This window comes from Cygnus atratus, chromosome 2 (assembly GCF_013377495.2).
Source record: "Cygnus atratus isolate AKBS03 ecotype Queensland, Australia chromosome 2, CAtr_DNAZoo_HiC_assembly, whole genome shotgun sequence".
Lineage (NCBI taxonomy): Eukaryota > Metazoa > Chordata > Aves > Anseriformes > Anatidae > Cygnus > Cygnus atratus.
In genome coordinates this window covers 17,844,665-17,863,293 of record NC_066363.1, presented here as the reverse complement: position 1 = coordinate 17,863,293, position 18,629 = coordinate 17,844,665, and the positions used below count along the sequence as shown (strand labels likewise).

The window sequence follows — 18,629 nt, the reverse complement described above, 5'->3', positions numbered from 1 at the left end:
ACATAAATGAGTGGTAACAATTTTTAAATGCAATGTTCATAATAGCTTACTAATAAGCTTAATGAACACTGAAATTCCATTAATTAAAAACTGAAAATATCACACTTAATTTGTTCTTGTTCAGGAACTAGATCATCTAAGCTAAATCATGATGGATTTAATCTAAATAATTTGATGTGAAACAGAGAAAAGGAACAGAATTTTAACTATAATAGTTTATGAAATTGAAAAGGACAGTGAAAAAAAAAAGATTATCTCAACTTTCTAAATAATTCCATAAAAATCATTTTAAAATCATTATTCAATATTGTTATTTGAAGAAATTACATGTCTGGGGAAAAAATAACAATCTCGGTGAAAACAGATACATATCAGACTGCTGAACAGTCAAAAACAGAACAGTCAACATTCACATTTTAGGTGAAATAATACTTTATCTTTTTTATTGAAATTACTGATTTTGTAATCCATAGAGCAAACTGCTCCTGAATACTAATTTTAATTATTAGTAGAAAAAGAGTATTTTGTCAGTTTTAAGCACTGCTTGTTTTAAGGATGAGACAGGTAGAAGCTTGGAATGTGTCTAGGTATGCAGGTATGTACATGTGTGTGTTGTCAGTCTAGAGGACTGAAGAGGATTTGCTTTTAATTGGTCAGTGTTTTTTTTCCTGATTTGACTTGTTTCAGGAAATGCTGTCTTGCACTCTTAGGTCTTGTAGTTATTTTATAGATTTGGGGGAGATTTCTCGGTCACAAGTCTTTTCTCGTCTTTAATAAGATCTAAGAGAAAAATTAGCCTAATTACTTAGGTGTCTTCTTTCCAAAGTGCATTAGTTCACAAAAAAAAAGAGCTCTTGGCTACTGCTGTTTCTAACAGCTTGAAATTGAAATAGCGCAGACTGATGAACAGTTCATCCCAGCTAAATCCAGGCACAGACCAGGTCCCATGGATTTGCATGTTTCCACTTTGCTCATAAATTCCCCGACTTGATCGTCTTCCACCATGGGTACATGCTTCCTCCAGCCTTTCCCTCTGGTCTCAGGAAACTGGAATTGCTAAAGGCAATAAAAGCAAGGATTGTCAGGGGAAAAAAAAAAAAAGAGGCAACAAAGGCATCAAGTATCTCTGCCTTTTTCATGTCATCTGACAATAGGTCCCTGCCCCATTCAGCAGCAGGCCCCCATTGTTCCTACTGTTGTTTTACCTCTAAAATACCTGCGGTAGGAAGCCTTTCTTGCTCTCCTTTGCTTCGTTCACCAGACTCAACTGTAGATACACCTTGGCTTTCCTAAGCCCATCCCTCTATGCTCTAATACTGTCTTAGTATCACTCCTCTTTTTTAATCAGACATGGGTCCAGTTCAGTGTAGTCTGCCTTTATTTGTTTCCAGGTATACTTATACAGAAAATTTTGGCCAAATATATTAATTAAGAGGTTTGTGGTTTCACCATTTAGTAGGTACAGGTTGTTCTCCTGCAGACACCCTGCTACAGATAGGTCAGAGTGGTTATTTTGCTACTGAGGAGACTGGGGGAAAAATGAACTGATTTTGACAACATATGGTTTACCCATTTCTCCTTGTAGGAAATATGTATGACAATAGACATACCTCATGGATGGGGAAGATGATCTTTATTTACAAAATCACTGTGTCATTTGGACCCACCTGCACTCATTCTCTCATAGATTTCATTGGCTCACATCCCCACACCCACATAGAAAACACCAAAATATGTGTGTTTTAAAGTGGTCTGGTCTGGATCATTTGTGAGCCACAGAGAGAATAAAGGACACAACTGGAAAGTCTTCATCATGTCTCTTGGGTTCTTCTTGCTGAAACAATTTTTGGACAGATCTTTTACACCCTTTATGAGTCAGTAGTTGTTATGGGGCTGTCCTTTGCCTCAGAACCTTTCTTCCACTTCTATAAGACAGGTCATTATCTGATTTTGCTTGTTTGGTATATATACAACTTTATGACTACAGTCTGTTTTCTTGGTGGGCTTGTAGGAAAAGAAAAGGCATATGTAACTTCATAATACTGTCTTGTAGCAGCCTCCCAAGACATTACTAGATTACATAGATTATGTTCGTGCAACTACAGGTGTAAATCCCCACTGCTTCAGACCCAGGAAATGACAAATGTGTTATTATTCTTCATTACAACCCAATGGCACAGGATGATTTGTAGTATGATTCATAGTCATTATAAGACATCACTTTTCACTTGTCTATAGCATGGTTGTTCCAGTTTTACATCACAAAGAAAGTCTTTGAGAATGCAGATGCTTTCAGAATCTTTTCTGTTCATTGTAATGCTTCTTCTGTGTTAGCACTAGTAATGTACTGTAATTTCAAGTACAGACCATACCTGCAGACAAATCAGAGAAAGCTATTTGCAGGAAAATATAAAAAAAAATCCTAAATTTTCTATATATGAAAAAAAAATTAAAATCATATAACTGAAATTAAAAGTTCAGCAGATAATTGCTTTTGCTAATGGTATGAAGTATCACTTATTTAAAAGCCAACCAATAGGATGACCCCCTCCTTTCATTAATGTGTCTGCCTGACTTAACACACATGTAAGGGTTTTTACACACATGTAAGGGTTTGTGTTTTTAATTTTAAAGACGGGTGTTGTATTTTGGAGGTGTGATGCCAGCAGTTACCAAGACCTTTGCACTGACTTTTCCTTAGCCCAAACTGAATGTCATGCAGATGAAGCTGTCTTATCACTGGGGACCCAGGCTAGTATCTCCCCATAATCCTGTGCAATGCCAGATAGATATGTCAGATTGTTCCATGTTTTCTCAGAAATCTCTAACATGACATTGAATTGCACTCTGTAGATCTACCCAAGGAAGACTGGGGAATTTCATTTCTTTCCCACTTCCCTTAAGTAAAACATATAGGTACCTTTTTTCTTCATTTCTTGCTCTTTTTTGCCCAGTTCAGTTCCATACCACATGCAAATAGATGAAGTATATCTGGTGATAAGTCAAGGCCTAAATCAACTGATCATAGCCTAGTTCTCAATAAACCCATGTCAACCTAGTTTCATAACTAAGGAAGGTGAATCGTTTTTTTGGCAAGGTAAGCAATGAAAGCCAATACTAAATGAACTCATGAGACTAAATTGTACTTTCAGTGTTGCAGGTAACATGTTTTTAACATTGTCAAGGGGTTCTTTCCTGTATCTGAATCTGAAAAGTGATCACAGCTTTGCTTTCCTCAGAGGTGTGGCCTACTAAAATATAGGCTCAGCAGTGACAGGAATAGTATTTTAGAATGTGGTCAAAAATCCTGAGCTTTGTTGTTCAGGAAATTCCCCAGGCAGCCTCTCTGAAGAGCTTCATTACCATACAAAGATGCCCGTTTATATGGGCAAATTACAGAGAGCAGTCACCCACGACACTTCAGGAAGGAGCACCCTCACCGCAGTTGTCTCAAAAGAATGAATGAATGTCATATGTCTTACATGACACATGTTTACTGGAGTGATATAAGTGGCCCAAAAAATGATGTGGACAAAAAAACAATTAGACATACCAAAATATACTGGATTGTACCATTCCCATTCACTGAACAGAGAAAAATTGGTCTTACTGCTCGTTTATCATCTCTGTGTTAGTCTTTGATGCATTGATACAGTAAATGAGAGCAGTCTGGGTAATGCGTAAGGAAGAACAGCCTCTGGTTTCCCTAAGGAAGAGTTTATTTTTTCCATGGACTTCTGATTATAGGAGGTTTTCTCCTTTAGCTTTTGTTTGTTTCCCCTTTAACTTTTTTGCACCAAGTGATGCTGAAAAAATTTCTATGGGAATGGAAGTTACAAAGAGAATTGCTCAGTATTCAAAAATCCATTATACTAAATGTTTCTCATAGCATTTAATGTCACTGTTATACTCCTGATGTGGTTTTGCTAGTTTTCAATAAACTTTTCCAACTTTTTGGTGTATACCATCATGTCAAAGATGAGGTGAACAGGCAGAAAAAATAGGTTCACAAAGGGATGCTTCTGATTATTGTAATAAAATTTCATGCAGAATATAAATACTTTCCTACTGTGCCCACACTTTTCCAGTCCAAAACTATATAAGGCCCCACATCAATATTTGCAGAACCAATGCAGAATAATAGAAAATGTTTTGTGATTACAGGGGATACCCAGGGCTGCTCTTTAAAATTCCCTGTTGCTGAAAATATAGAATAAGTATTTCTTTCTCTTCTAAAAGACCTCAAAAGTCAGTGTTTGTGTAAATGGTATTGCAACACCACTGAGGCTACACCTATGCCTCTTGTGGGGTGTTCAGGCTGACAGCAGTCACAGGGTCTGCCTCTGCACAAGGCTAATTGTGTAGTGGCAACTGGAATGATTGCTCCTATTCTGTGATGGAAAATAATAATCTGGAATTTGGACTCATGGATGAATATGCAGATTAGAATGAGATAAAATATTTAATTTGGCTATTTAATATTTAAATTTTATAATGATTTTGTATCTGTTTGGGTGGAAATCCAAACCTTATGTGAAAACATCATATAATTTTCTTGAAAGGATTAATTGCACTTCATAATGAATTTTCCCTTATCATGCACATCTAAGGAACTAAGAGGATGAGGTACAAGCCATTCAGCAGCACCCCTCTCAGACCAACCTTTTTAACTCCTTGGTTCCAGATTTAACAAAGCACATAAGCTCCATCTCCAGGTTCCCAATTCACCTTTGACTTCGTAAACAAAAGTTGGAGCTAAAATACTTTGTTGGATCTCAGCCTGGTTCAGTGGTACAACTAATACCATGTTGTCAGAGATTGCCCAGCTTTCATCATGTGCTTTTTCATGAACAAGAGATTGAGTCTGCCTAGAGACTTCCAAGGGACACTGCTTATGTAGCAGCAGGAGGCTCAGGGTATCTACTACAGCAGAGTATCTGTGTGCCAGAAGTCAAGTCAAAATGAAAGGCATTTTTTCTTTATTGTTGAGTACATATTTGTATTTAAGAATAAAATGGATTAGGCCTGAATACAATCTCCTTTCCCTGATTTAAGAGAAAGGCTGAGTATAGCCTAAACTAGATTAGATTCCCTGTAGGCAATGGAGAAAAACAGGTAGATCTGTCTCCACTGACTGGGGAGGTAATGTGGGCTCTCAAATTAGTCACTTCTTTTATGCGTATATTGTTAAGTGGAATGAATGCTGGCATGAGCTTTTGTTAGGTTAATAGTAAGCAAAGGACAACTTTTGTGCCTTCAGTCCTGTCCTTCATGGTGTTTCTCTAACATGTAAGCTACTGTACTGATGTAAGTTAATTCTCTGCTAGCTCCCTGCTCTGCAGGTAACATTGTCCAGCCAGCCAGCTTTCCCATTTCTTTCTCATTTTGGATTCTTCTATAAAAATTAAACAGTGTAATGTCAAATATCTAAAATGTTTTGGAAAGTGGTAAGGTTATTGTCAGTTAGAAGGATGCTACTTTTTGCATTTTATATATGCAATGTGGTTTTTTTGTTTGGTTGGTTGGTTGGTTTGGTTTGGTTTTTTACATTCATGTAACAATCTTCTACCTTAACCTGGAAAATGTTTATTTTGAATTACTCTCTGGTGTTCCTATTTAAACCAAAGTGTCATTGTACCACATTCTCAGAAAAAATTGCATTACTTTTTTTTATTAAGCATGAAGATAATTTCTTAATGTAACTAATGATTCTTTCGTTATTAAGTGAAACCAGGCTGCACAAGCTAATATTGCCTAGTTTTGATCACAGAGAAGTCGCCATAAAATACTGAGATGAGATAGGAGCCCAAGTACAAGTGAAACTCAGTCATTCCTTTTGACATCCCATCTATAGGAATACTGTCTAGTGGATTATGCTTTAGAATTTCAATGAGCAGCTGCTATTTTAAGGATCCTTCTTGTCATAAAACATCATGGGAGATTACAGCATCCTGTAGCTGATTCAGCTTATTAATTCAAATAAGATCTATTTCATTACAGTTTCATGATGTGCATCATGAAAGCTTTTCTGCTTGCTGCTTGTATCTTAATAATATGGTTGAAGACCAGCAATTGCATAAGCAAATGTAATATGGTATCTCTTAATTCTGAGCCATCTGTCATGCCGGAGCCTGGAAGACTTGGTTATCAGCCATCCTCCAGGAGCCCATGGGAAGTGATGAAGTGAACTTGCTCCATATCCTACTGGGCAGATGGTAGCATTACAGAAACTGTCAACGGTCACATCCCATTCAGTTGTCAGGATGCAGGCACAAAAGGCTGAGTGGTCACATACACCAAAGGCTTTGAAGGTCAGGCCTTGCACATTGGCAGTGCAGGAAGGGGGAGCTGATGTTGCTGCTATGCTGTTGCAGAGCAGCTGTTAAAGAGTTCCTTTCAGCTTCAAGGAGATTTCGTCTATCAATTCTCTTAACCAGCCCTTCTCACAAGCACTTGAAGTAGGAAAAAGTCAATCATTAGGTGTGTTGTCTAAGAGAGGAAGTCCTTCTTTGTCATTCATTAGGTGTTGTTGTCGAAGAGAGCTTCTTTGAGGATGTCAGTGTCACTGAAACACTCGTTTCTGACAGATTCATCCAGAGCAGTATCTTCTGCAATATCTTCCCTTTTCCCCCTTGATAAGAGTAGTCCTGATAACCCTGAGCAGTAACATCTGGTTTCATGAATGTAACATCCGTGTGTCCGTACAGCCACAGCCCTCGGTAAAGCTTCCCCTACGCCAGTGTTATCTTTGGGAGATAACACAGACTCATTCCTTTCCTGCCACTAGCTCCTACAGGTATATAATTAACTTCCTACCTATATCAGTGATACATTTATTACTCTTCTGTCTTGTTCTGCTACTCTGGTCATTGATTAAAATGAGAAGCAAAACTCCACCTGTCCACTGCTGCAGGGGAAAAGTGAATGAAATTAATATTATGCACCTGAGATGCAGAGCCTTCATGGGGCTGTAGGAGAGATTCTTATTGTTCACACCCTTGTATGATCATATAGACTGAGCCATAATCTATCCTTTGAATTAAGAGCATAATGAGAAATTAGATCAATCTGGATAATAGAAAAGTTTAGGTATATATTCTGTCTTCTCTCTCAAATGGATCAGCAGATCTATTTAGGTCAGTATTTCCAGGACAGTGTTATTGATTTTTTTTTTCATTTTACAGTTTCTCTCTGGCTTAGAGATGAAGAGGTATGAAGTCTAATAATGTGTGCTTTTCTGTTGTAGATGGCAGTTAACTGCTTTTTGAAACACTCCGTGTGCTGCCTTCTTCACTCACCCTTGACTGCCATTCAGACTCAAGTGAATGACACATAATGAAAGGTCATTGGGGTTAGAGGTCTTTGAACTCATTAATATTAGCCATCATTCATTTTCATGATACTCAATTTACAATGAATTCAGGATAGCACAACTGTGACATTACATCATAAGTTAATAAAACGCTTTTATAAAGTCCTATCCTTTGGAAGAGAGATGGTTTTTTTTAAATAGATCAAAAGGCTTAATTACGTGTTTCATAATGTGGGGAGCAGTCCACACAGGACTGAAGGTAGCCCTGGTATATATGGGAGCACTGTGCAGTGGGTAACTGCTACTCCATTAGGTAATACAGGCAAAATTTATGGAGGGGTGGCAGTTCCTAGAACATCCTTCTCTTCGTAAATCCATGCCTGTCCTCTGACATGCTGAAGGATTAAAGAAAGCCATTCTTCTATTCATCGCATACAGTTTAACTGATTTTCTAGATTTTCAAGAAAAAAACATTGCAACACACCATGGACACAGCTTTTGTTAATAGGTTACTCTCAGTCTCAATGAGAAGTCAAGGATATTTGCAGTCTTCAGCAAAGAAAAAAAAAAAAAAGCTCCTTTATCGTCTTTTAATCATGCTGAATACTTTTCTGCAGTTCCTTAAAAGCAGTAAAAATTATTTTTAATTTAATTTATTTATTTAATTTATTATAAATATTATTTTATTTTTATATATATTATTTATTATAAATAAAAATTATTATAAAATTTATTTAATTAATTTTTAGAAAGTATATGCACCATCCTTCTCAAAGTAAGAGCTTTTCCAGGTGTTTGAGGATGGGAGTCAAACAGTTGAGGCCTCTTTGATCTTGAGTCACTTTTGCAAATCTTGGCCACTGTACATCAGATAGGTCTAAGCAATAAATTGGGAATGTAAATATAGCTCCAGATGATTAAGAAATATCTTTTACACTGCAGACCAGGGGAGTAAGTAGAGACTGAAATCTATCTGCAAACACTTTCTGCAAATCTTTCAGTTCTACAAGTCTGGTTTTTTAGCTCTTGCATATTCGTGGGAAGCATCTTTACCAAATATGCCAGAGGAAGCCCTTAAATACATTGATAAAATGTGCCTTCTGTTGCTTGTTACAGAATGAGTATTTATATGAAGGTGTTGATGCAAGAGTTATAGAATATGAAGACAACAGACCACTCTTAGATATGTTCCTGCAGAAACCAATGGGTTTATTATCCCTGCTGGATGAGGAAAGTCGATTCCCACAAGCAACAGATCAGACACTTGTAGGTAAGTTTATGGTTTATTTTAAAAGTTTTGTATGATGTCTCCCTGTTACATTTCTGTTTGCAGTGTCCAGTTTGGGGTATATGCTAGCTGTGTATTTTCAGTGAGCCCACATTTCAGTATCACAGCATATTTCAGGGAGGCATGCATGCAAGGATGGAAACATCTTTGAAGTTGATTTAGGAAACATGATCAGTACAAATGAACCTAAGCTGCTGGTCCACATTTTTAATTCTTCTGCCTTCAGGAATTTTTAGCTACAGGGCTTAAAAAATAAAGATCAAACTGAGCTAGAGCTCTAGGTTCATATGCCAAGATGTTCAGACGTAAAGTTCAGCTCTGAGATTGTCAATGAACCATATCTGAACAATAATTTTAGTACTCTTTAAGGATAATGGCTGCAAACCTGCTTCAGTGTCTTTCAGCAAGTTATGTGTCCTATTCTTTCTATTCAGAAATTAAAATTAAAACATCTGAATACGTTGTGATTTGGATCTTGATAATTTCAGTGCTTCTGAGTCTCCAGTACAGAGCCCCAGACAAATTGCTAAATGATTCCTCACAATTCCCCAGTGAAATATTAGGTAGGAAAGATTACTACGTTGTTTCATACATGAAGATCAAAAGCTTAGAAAGGTAAATGATTTTCTGAGGTCACACATTAAAAAACGGTAAAAAGAAAATAACTGATTCAAGAGCTCCCATATTCTCTACACAGTGCCTTTTGTTACAAGAACATTTTTCTTCCTTTTCCCTTAAAAACATCAGTCTGTTTTGTGCCACTGCATTGTCTAAGAAGTTAGACAATATCTTTAAAGGGAACTGGCTTCAGAAGACAATTATTGTACAATAACTCCAGTAAGATAAATTTGACTCCAGTAAGATAAACTATGTGTTTCATTCCAGAAAAATTTGAAGACAATTTGAAGTCAAAGTATTTTTGGAGACCCAAAAGAGTAGATCTAACCTTTGGGATTTATCATTATGCAGGAAAGGTAAGAGACCTAATGGTATTGGTTGGGGACTGGGGAACTGTAGGGCTGGAAGGAAATGGAAGAGGTCAACTGGGTTGGTTCTCAGCCTTCATCTATTCAGACCTGACATGGAAATGTTGGCAGTGCCATACACATCAAAAGTAAATTGAAAATTTATTTTCCTTCATACACACATACACACAAAATCAATAACAGAGCTGTGTTTTTTCTTAGATGTCACCAAGTAAATGAACTGACTGTACTATAGCAGAACCAAAAAATCACCATTACGTAATGCAACTCTGAGCTTCTTGCCCTAACTGCCCTAAGTCTTCTGCTGTGCTTTCTCCCACTGCTTCAAATCAGGCTCCAGCTCCATTCTTTCTCCCTTTTAGCCCAAATCCTAACTCATTCACCCCATCAGCCTTACTTCTTAGTCCTGTACTTTGTCATCAGCCAGACAATGCAGGCCCTGCCTTCTGCTTCATTTGATGAACAGCATCTTGCCCTCCTCTACTAGATGACTTATTGCATATGCCTTTACAACCTCAGGAGGAGTTGCTGATGTGCTGAGGGAAGATGCCACTGGCCAGCTGAACCTTGCCTTGTGGAAGCACGAGCTCCCACTTCCTTTTGAGCTCTTTTCAGGGGTATAGATTGGGCATCACTGTCTCACATGGGAAACTGTGTTATGCCTCTGCAGTACTGGAGCAGTTGGCCTGGAAAGAGGCAACATCCTGCCCATCAGCTGATGGAAGATAACTTGCCCCTTGTATAACACAGCCAGCTAGAAAAGACCAGGGGTGACTCCTCTGAACCTCACCTTCAACTGACTAACATTTCACAAGTGTGGCATATGTCACTGCTGAGGAGCAGGGAGATATCTCTGCCTGTACCATTCCCGATATCAGCCACTGAAGCTGGGGATGCCACCAGCCCTTTCCAGTGTTGAACATCATTTTTCATTAGGAAGTTTCTCCCACTACCTAACTTAAATTTCCATTGCTGTGATTTAAGCTCATTACTTTTAGTCCCATTTACTGTGAACCTGGAGAACATTTTTTCCTCTTCCTTTACAAGCTTATTTTTTTTTGTAATTTAAGATTGTCAGTGGGTTGTTTTTTGTGCTTTCTTTTGAAATTAAACATGCCAGTATCTTCTACCTTTTGTTACCTTTTGGCCAGGTTTTCTTGTGGTTCATTTCATGAGTCCTGGAGGTACATTTTGAGTTAGGTATACCATACCTGCATGTGTTCAGAGAGATTTCAATTGCAGATTGTGACTTTGAAGGCTGCCTCTATAATTAATACAGAAATCTCTAGGAAGAGGATCCCTAGGAAGAGGATTGCTCCTCTGGGGCAAGTGCGGCACAATATAAGTGGGACAGAAAGGCTGCACAATCATATGGGTAATACTGTGTGATAGGGTTGAAAGCAAGTGCATTGTTAATTACGTGTTCACACCTGAACTGGTGTAAAGGAGGATTACAGTGTGGTTGTCCTACTGCTGGATCCACACTGGCTAAAACTAGTGTTAACACATCTGTGTTAGGGAAAAGAAGTGTCTCAAACTTCCTTGGAGTAATAGATTTGCTTTTAGTGACCTGCACCATAATGGTTCTCAGTATTGAAAAGTTAAAACTGTCAGTGATCTAAAGAAAGACTGTGAGTGAGAGTAAGCCTTGTGGCAGAAAAACTGTTTGTGTCTCTTAATATATTACAAGCCACATGCCAGAGTACTTAAATTTACAGTTACTTTCCAAAAGCCCATAAGATGCATAAATGCACTTTTTAAACAGGTTCTGTATAATGCGAGTGGATTCCTAGCCAAAAACAGAGATACCCTGCCAGCTGATATTGTGCTGCTACTGCGATCATCTGAAAACAATCTGATACGACAGTTGGTAACCCACCCTCTTACAAAAACAGGTATTGCTGTTCTGGTAATCTTCCTATCCTCCTTCTCTAGCCTTCATGCTGACCACTGCTGGGTTTCATATGACCATTTATTGATGACTTTATACACTTTGTGGCTTAACTTTCCAACCCTAGAATCTATACAGAATGGAGCCCCTGCCGTCTCAAGCTGCAGGGGAGGGACTGGTCTGGTCAAGTGCGAAGGAAGTGGTAGAGGCTTCTTTCAGGGTCCCCTCTTCAGGTTAGGGGCACGGGACAGGGAGTGGAGTGCATCACTTTTGTTGAGGACTGAACAGAAAGGATCAGGTAAGTCACTGGCCTTTTTTGGACAGGGTATATGTAAGTTGCCTGTTTGTCTCAGTGCAATTTTTCCCTAAAGTAGTAGGAACTAAAGTAGTAGTCCTAACACCTACTGCAAAGAGTGAGGAGACACTCCTCTATTTCCCCATTCTTAGTCCTTTATTGTGTCTAACTGTTGAGGTCCTAGTAGCGAACACTCCCTCAGGGAGTTTTTAAGGGAGTGGAGGAAAGTAACTGGCTCTACAGAAATTGCTCCTAAGTTGCACCTCAGACGAACTAGGCCCTTTGTACAGTGTCCTACTTGCCTTTTTAAGATGGTAGGTAAGTCTCCTTACAACCAGAAACTCTAAGTGGCAAATACCATTTGTGTCCTGTCTTTAAATTCTACCATGAGGTTACCCAGTAACTGCTGTTACATTATGTATATTATAGCCAGGCAGGAGTTATTTGTTATTGTGTAGTATTGCTCCCTGTGTGAGGGCACTGATGCTGTACAGTAAGTACTTTGCAACATTACGTTCTTGTACAGCTACAAGGGAGAACAGGAAAGCTAAATTGGAAGAGCCTAATGGAAATTTCTCTAAAATTTTATCATAGCTTACAGAAACTGAGGTTTTGGCAAAGCCACTATTCTTCACAAAGGTAGCTTTGCTGGAGAAGTGCAAAATTCAGTCCCTAAGGTCTTTTTTAATCCAGTATTCTTAAAAAAGCACTAAGCACAGTGTCCTTCCCTGAACTTTTTAATGTGTTGATATCTGCTGAGATTTTAAACTATAATTTCTATGGAGCCAAGGTCAGAGCCCAAATGGTCCCAAGAACTTTTGTTATGTTTTGCAATATAACTCTGAAGGTTAATCTTCTTGTTAAACATTATCAAACATTGTAGCCTTTTGAAACTGACCTAAACCATCCACATCCAGCCAACTAAAAGCTAGTTTTCTGGTCTGTCATTCATCTAGAATCAGTGGAAATGTAGAGGCATATCCAGAGTCCAGTCCATCCTGCTCTGCCATCTCAGGTGTTTCTCTTAGGATGGGATAAATCTCTTCTGAAGGTTCCTCTCTTCATGGAATACAACAGGAATCCTATAGACACCTTATGTCCAGACAGCTAATGTTAGGTATAAGTAATCCTCTGTCTTTCCATCCCACCCTGTGACATTCAGCTAAGCACAGGGGATTTTTGGCACTTGATATCATTACGTAATAGATGGCACATTAGCTGAGCATCCATATAGTTGCAGCTATTTATCCAACTCTTATCCACCTGTTACTGATAGTACCTGAGCACAGAGAGAGATTACAGGCTCTTGCAATGTGTAATGAGATGTCAGATGTATGATGTTATTAGCAGAAGCAATTGCAGCATGCAGCATTGGGTGGGGTTTATCAACATAAAGTGACATTGTGTAAAGGCCAGAAGCATTTTCATTATTCCTTTAGAAGACCAGTTTCTGTATAAACCACTTCTGTGAACCTCTTCCAAATCATTATGATAGGGGTCGTACTTGACTAAGAGTTCCAAGGTTGGAGTTTTAAGACAAAGTCTATGATAGTAAACAAAACATAGCCAGTGAACAGTAGCTGAAACACTGCCACAGGATTGCCCATTTTGATTAATTGTAAGCAACCCTCCCTGGGCCACTTCTGGTCCATGTCAGCTAGCATTCTCCCAGGAATACCCAGCACATGTCACAACAAAGTGCAGGCCAGCAATGATTTCCAGTGAGCTCTGTGGGAGGACACAACCCTATTTTTACCAGTTAGTTAGAAGAGTAGAGAAGTATACAGTTTAGCTGTGTAGACTTGAGTAATGCCATGTCACTTGACCTCAGGGCCAGAGAGGGGTGCTAGCACATATTTTTAACGAATATATGTGTAGCCTTAGAACTAGGATAATAAAATAACATCCTTAGGGTAAAAGGTCATGGATGCTAGAAGATACACGTTTTTTACCTTCTGCAGCAGTCTGTTTATTTTTTTGCTCTAGTAGGTGACATAAGTGCTGAAGGAGGAAAATTCAGCCCATGTTCCATCATCATGCAATTTCTTCAGAGCTTGTTCCATCCCAAGGTGAAAAGAGAAATGAGGACATGCTCAGAAAAAGTCAACAACCTTTATAATCATATGGTTACACTTAATAAGGTGGTTCAACATACTTTTTAGTTTAGATGAGATCTAAGCATTTTGGTAGGTTGCATTCTTTCATCTTCCCATAGGTAACCTGGCACACAGTAAAAGCAAAACTACAATCAGTTACCAGATGTGGACCCCCCAGAAATCAATCAGTCATACGAAGGTAAGAAAACTGATTTTGTGATTCTGCATTTAACCTTGTTTTAAACTAGAAAGGCAATACTGTTATTGGTACTGAAAGTGAGCAAGTAACCCCTTCGATGGTTTTTTTTCCCTCTCCTGTTTTCTTTTCTGTTTAGCTGGATATCTTTGTGTTGTGCAATTCATATTCCTTCCGTGAGGTAAAAACCTAACATTTCGCTTCTTTCTGGCTATAGTTTTATAACAATTTCAGAAAAAAAATTACTTCCTAGCTATATTGTAGCAAAAAGAGAAATTAAAATTTTGGTGTGGAGTACGGTCATGTTCCACAGAGAGTGACCACAATAGCAGTGGCACCAGAATAACAAACAGGACCTCAGACATTGTCAGGTTATTTGTAGCAGTTATTTAGATGTTCTGTTATCAAATTGTGTCCTCGGTGTGTGAATGTTTGTGTATTGTGTAGCAAAGTAATGTAATGGTGTGACTACTTTGTGCTAGTGATCATGCAGTAACTTTCTCAGTTTTGAGTACTTTTTTTAATTGATGATTTTCTCTGAGGGGTGGTTTGTTGAGGCATTGGGAAGGGCATTACATACTCAACAGAGATAAGAAGTGTCTTTTTTTTTTTCTTCATCCATATAGAATGAAGCAGGAGATACCGGACATCATCCAAGAGAGACAACCAGTATGAAAACACAGACAGTTGCTTCTTATTTTAGAGTAAGATATCAGATCTTTTAATTTTTTTTTCTAGAGTAGAATGCATATTTATTCTTTTACCTTTTGAAATGCACCTGTTGAGTTAGAGTCAGCAGTGACACATTTAGAGTTTGTGAGCTGCTTATAGGGCTCAGCAGTCTATGCAGTACAAATATATAAAGGAGATTGTGATGTTTCATCCCTAATTGTACTCAAACACACAGCCACGTTTCCATCACGATGATGCAGGATGATTGATATGAATTGTCTTTCACTCGCCTGCTTTTCCCCAAAGGAGATAAGGGGAAGTTGGATATCAGTCATTTAGCATTTCCTTAAGAGTTTAAGAAGTAAAAAAGCAAAATTAATTAATTTGGAGCAGGAGCTACAGAGGAAGATCTTGACTCCTCAGAGGCTATTCTGTGTGCATTCTTTTGGCTCTTTTATCAGTGCTCTTCATTTTTCCAAGCACTGGCAGTGCTGCTGATCCTGCCATAGAAAATAGCTGTGAAAAGCATTGTTTCCTCCAAAATCATGCACAGAGTTGGCTTAATGGTGCCCAGGTCTGAATTTCCAGCTCCTCTTATCTCCCAGCAAAAATGTAAAGGTGGCTCAGGTAATCTTCATGACCTTTAAGAGTTCATTTACATCTATGACAGAGAGCAGTAAGGAGCAGGATCTCTGTTTAGTAGACTTAATTGCATAGCTTTTGGGACTGTCAAAGATAATTCCAGCCCAGGTATCATGGTGATCCAAAGCTGGATGGCGTTTTAACATTCTGGATGGAGAAATGTATTGAATCTACTTCAAAGCTCTTGTCTTTGATTCAGTGCATTACCAACAAATCTAGCAACTGAAGCTGTGAAGGATTCATTATATTTGCACTTTCCTGTTACTATTTGCTGTAGTGGAAATCCCTGCTCAGATCATGCTAGCTAATGCTCTCAAATGAAGATTCAGCTTCATCCCTACTGGTTTACTCATATGCAGATATCCAAGGGTGATTGAGAAAAGCATCTGCTACCTCAGGCTGACTAGAAAAAATATATATATCCATTAGCCTGCCCTATTTGTTTGTGTTCCGTTGCCACATGAGTGATAAATCTAATTAAGCACTTTGCTGCTTGGTGCAGCATTTGTCCAAAATGGGATTGCATATTTTAATAGGAAACATATGTCTCTTGATGTCCTACACCAGTTTCATGTATCTAACCTACTGCTGAACTGCATTACATCCTGGCTGCCTCTTTCTGTTGAGTCAGGCTGAATCCTGAGTAATGAGCCTCTTCACTTGTGTTTCTATAAGATATTCCCATGAAGCAATTTTATGAAATACGAGTCAAGCTTGTTTACAGCCAAATTCACCTCAGTTGTCATGGGGAGCTACAGACAGCATCCCTCTGTTAGCCTGGCACCCTGGTGAGGTGGGAGGAGTGCAACTTCTGAATTGTGATTTTGTGCATTTCTAGTTTTACCCTCCTCAAAGGTTTGTTCCTGGCAGGGCAGCTGTAGTGTCACCATCAGCCCTAATGAACAGGATATTCTGTATGAGAATAGAGTAAGCAGCCCCTCTTCCGGGGTGACTTTAGGTTCCTCTATCCTATTGAAGGGATGGCAATATTTACTGGCTTGCTGCACTTCCACTGTCCACCCTTAGACTGATGATTTACTCTCTGGACAAATAAAGATCTTCAAATATGTGACAACAGGAAAAAAAAATGCAAGTGGGTTGTAATTGCCTAACAAGAGTCCAAGAAAAGGAAAGAAGTATAAGGAGAGTTTCTATTGTATATTAGATGAGCTGATGTATCTGGCAAACATGGAGAGGCTTCCAGGGACACTACCCCTTCATCAGGTCTGACAGCATTTAACAGCCTTTAACAGCCACACTGTCAATAATAAAGCTCAGTAACAGCTGCACAATCCAATGCCAGGCTAACTGATACAGTTGCCCCAAACACCTATTAGTTCTCTGTCTTCAGTATGAGGCATAAAATGGGCATTCATGTGCTTGTGCATTTCATGAGAATAAGTGGTATGCTTTTAGAAATATTCCTCATTTAACATTCCTTTCTGCAGTTGTACTCAGAATTCAGTTATGACTTCGCAAACAGTGCTTTGCTTCTGCTAAATGTACAGCTTGATATGAACTTGGTGTGGCAGACTCAGCCTAACAGCTGCTGAGATATGCATTGGTCTTCAAGGGAGCCTGCAAAAAAGAGATCATTTTTTAGAACCATAATTAAAGATAATGCTGCTTCCAAAACCAAAGCAGGTGTTCAGTTATTGGCAGTACCATAAATTTTGCATATACCAAAACTGTACTTTGTGAGAATGTCCTGGGTGGACTGTGATACGTCCATGTGGAGCCAGTTTCTCTAAAGTAGTATATGCTGATCTTTTCAAAGCTAGAACTCATGTTACACAATTTACTTCATCTATCACTAAAGTACCAGCTTACTGAAATCTAAATGGATTTGCACATGAAATAAATCTGATCATATGAAATGAAATTTCAGCTACACGTGGACCTGCATAAAAGTTTTATACTTCTCCTGATAGCAAATATCTTGTTCCTTTCTGCAGTATTCCCTGATGGATTTGTTATCCAAAATGGTCGTTGGCCAGCCTCATTTTGTCAGGTGCATCAAGCCAAACAATGATCGGCAGGCAAACAAGTTTGATAAAGAAAAAGTGCTGGTTCAGCTGCGTTACACCGGAATTCTGGAGACAGCAAGGATTCGAAGACAGGGTTATTCACACCGCATACTCTTTGCTAACTTCATAAAACGGTAACATTGATGTGAAGAAGTGCCTTTTTCTCTTCTATCGTTGCTGTTCAGTGTTGGTTAAGCATCAGCAATGCGTTTGGCATGGTATTTAAAGAAAAAATACAGAAACATTTCCTGTTAGAAAAGAGATTACAGGCTGGACGACAGGATAGCTCAGGCACAAGATTGGTAAGCCTTTTTGGATTGGTAGGGAAAGATGATGCATCCCAGAATGACTGTTTCATGCTCCATCTGCATTTGATTAAATTATTTGTCGTGCTTATAATCTGAAAATTTTTTTCAAAGACTGGAGGGTTAGAAATGTAATGCTTCAAATTAAAATGGAGAATCTGGAGAAAGAGCCTCTGAGAAGCACCACCATTTCTCTAGCTCCTGATGTTCAGCACTGTGCAACATCTGCTTTTGCAGGGGGGTGATAATTTGGAATGGCTAATCTAGGACTGAGAAGTTCATTAAGTTCATAGTTCTGTTTGAAATATGCTTTCTAAGTATTAGTCATTTGTTAGAAGAATAATGAACTCACTATTATTTTATAATCCCTTTAACTCTCTTCTTCTGCCACCTCAAAAAATTAATACTGAGCATTTAACCTAGATTTCTCCTTTACAAATAAAGACGCTGATTATTTGCCTCAGTCAGAACTTAAGATTTGTGGAATGGGGAGCAAAACTGGGAAGAAGCAAGCAACACACACTCAGACAGAAATGCTTAAAAGTAACAGTGCACTAGAAACAGAGAGCTAGCCGCAGAGTGCTGCTGGCACAGAAGGAGAGGAAAGAGAAAGTAAAGTTTTTATAGCTCAGTATCTGGAAAGAGTATTGCTGGGACTATTACTGTCTTGGAAGAGTGCAGGATGAGAAAAGGTAGCTATCACTGCACCAAGATGTGTTGTGGCTTTTGGTTGCTGGTTTTTATCAAAAACTTTGCTGTGCAGGTAAAAGAGAGACAGTCAGTGAGCACAATGGGGAAGCTCTCTAGAGAGTGTGCCCCTGATTGCAGTGAGGCTGTGCAGGTCTGAAGCACTGATGATATGGCGATCACATAGACATGGATTTTTAATAAGTACCTGTCTCTTTGTCTTTCTTTTATT

General features: G+C 38.6%; 1 protein-coding gene across 1 annotated transcript in view; it reads left to right on the top strand.

The window, feature by feature from the left end:
• MYO3A (myosin IIIA) overlaps window positions 1–18,629 on the top strand; it is a 111,018-nt gene that overhangs the window by 67,753 nt on the left and 24,636 nt on the right. Inside the window, exons 19-25 of the mRNA XM_035545366.1 lie at window positions 8,429–8,582; window positions 9,486–9,574; window positions 11,352–11,481; window positions 11,605–11,775; window positions 13,988–14,067; window positions 14,691–14,768; window positions 17,334–17,539. Of these exons, the coding sequence (XP_035401259.1) occupies window positions 8,429–8,582; window positions 9,486–9,574; window positions 11,352–11,481; window positions 11,605–11,775; window positions 13,988–14,067; window positions 14,691–14,768; window positions 17,334–17,539 (908 nt within the window). The remainder of the gene's footprint in view (window positions 1–8,428; window positions 8,583–9,485; window positions 9,575–11,351; window positions 11,482–11,604; window positions 11,776–13,987; window positions 14,068–14,690; window positions 14,769–17,333; window positions 17,540–18,629) is intronic.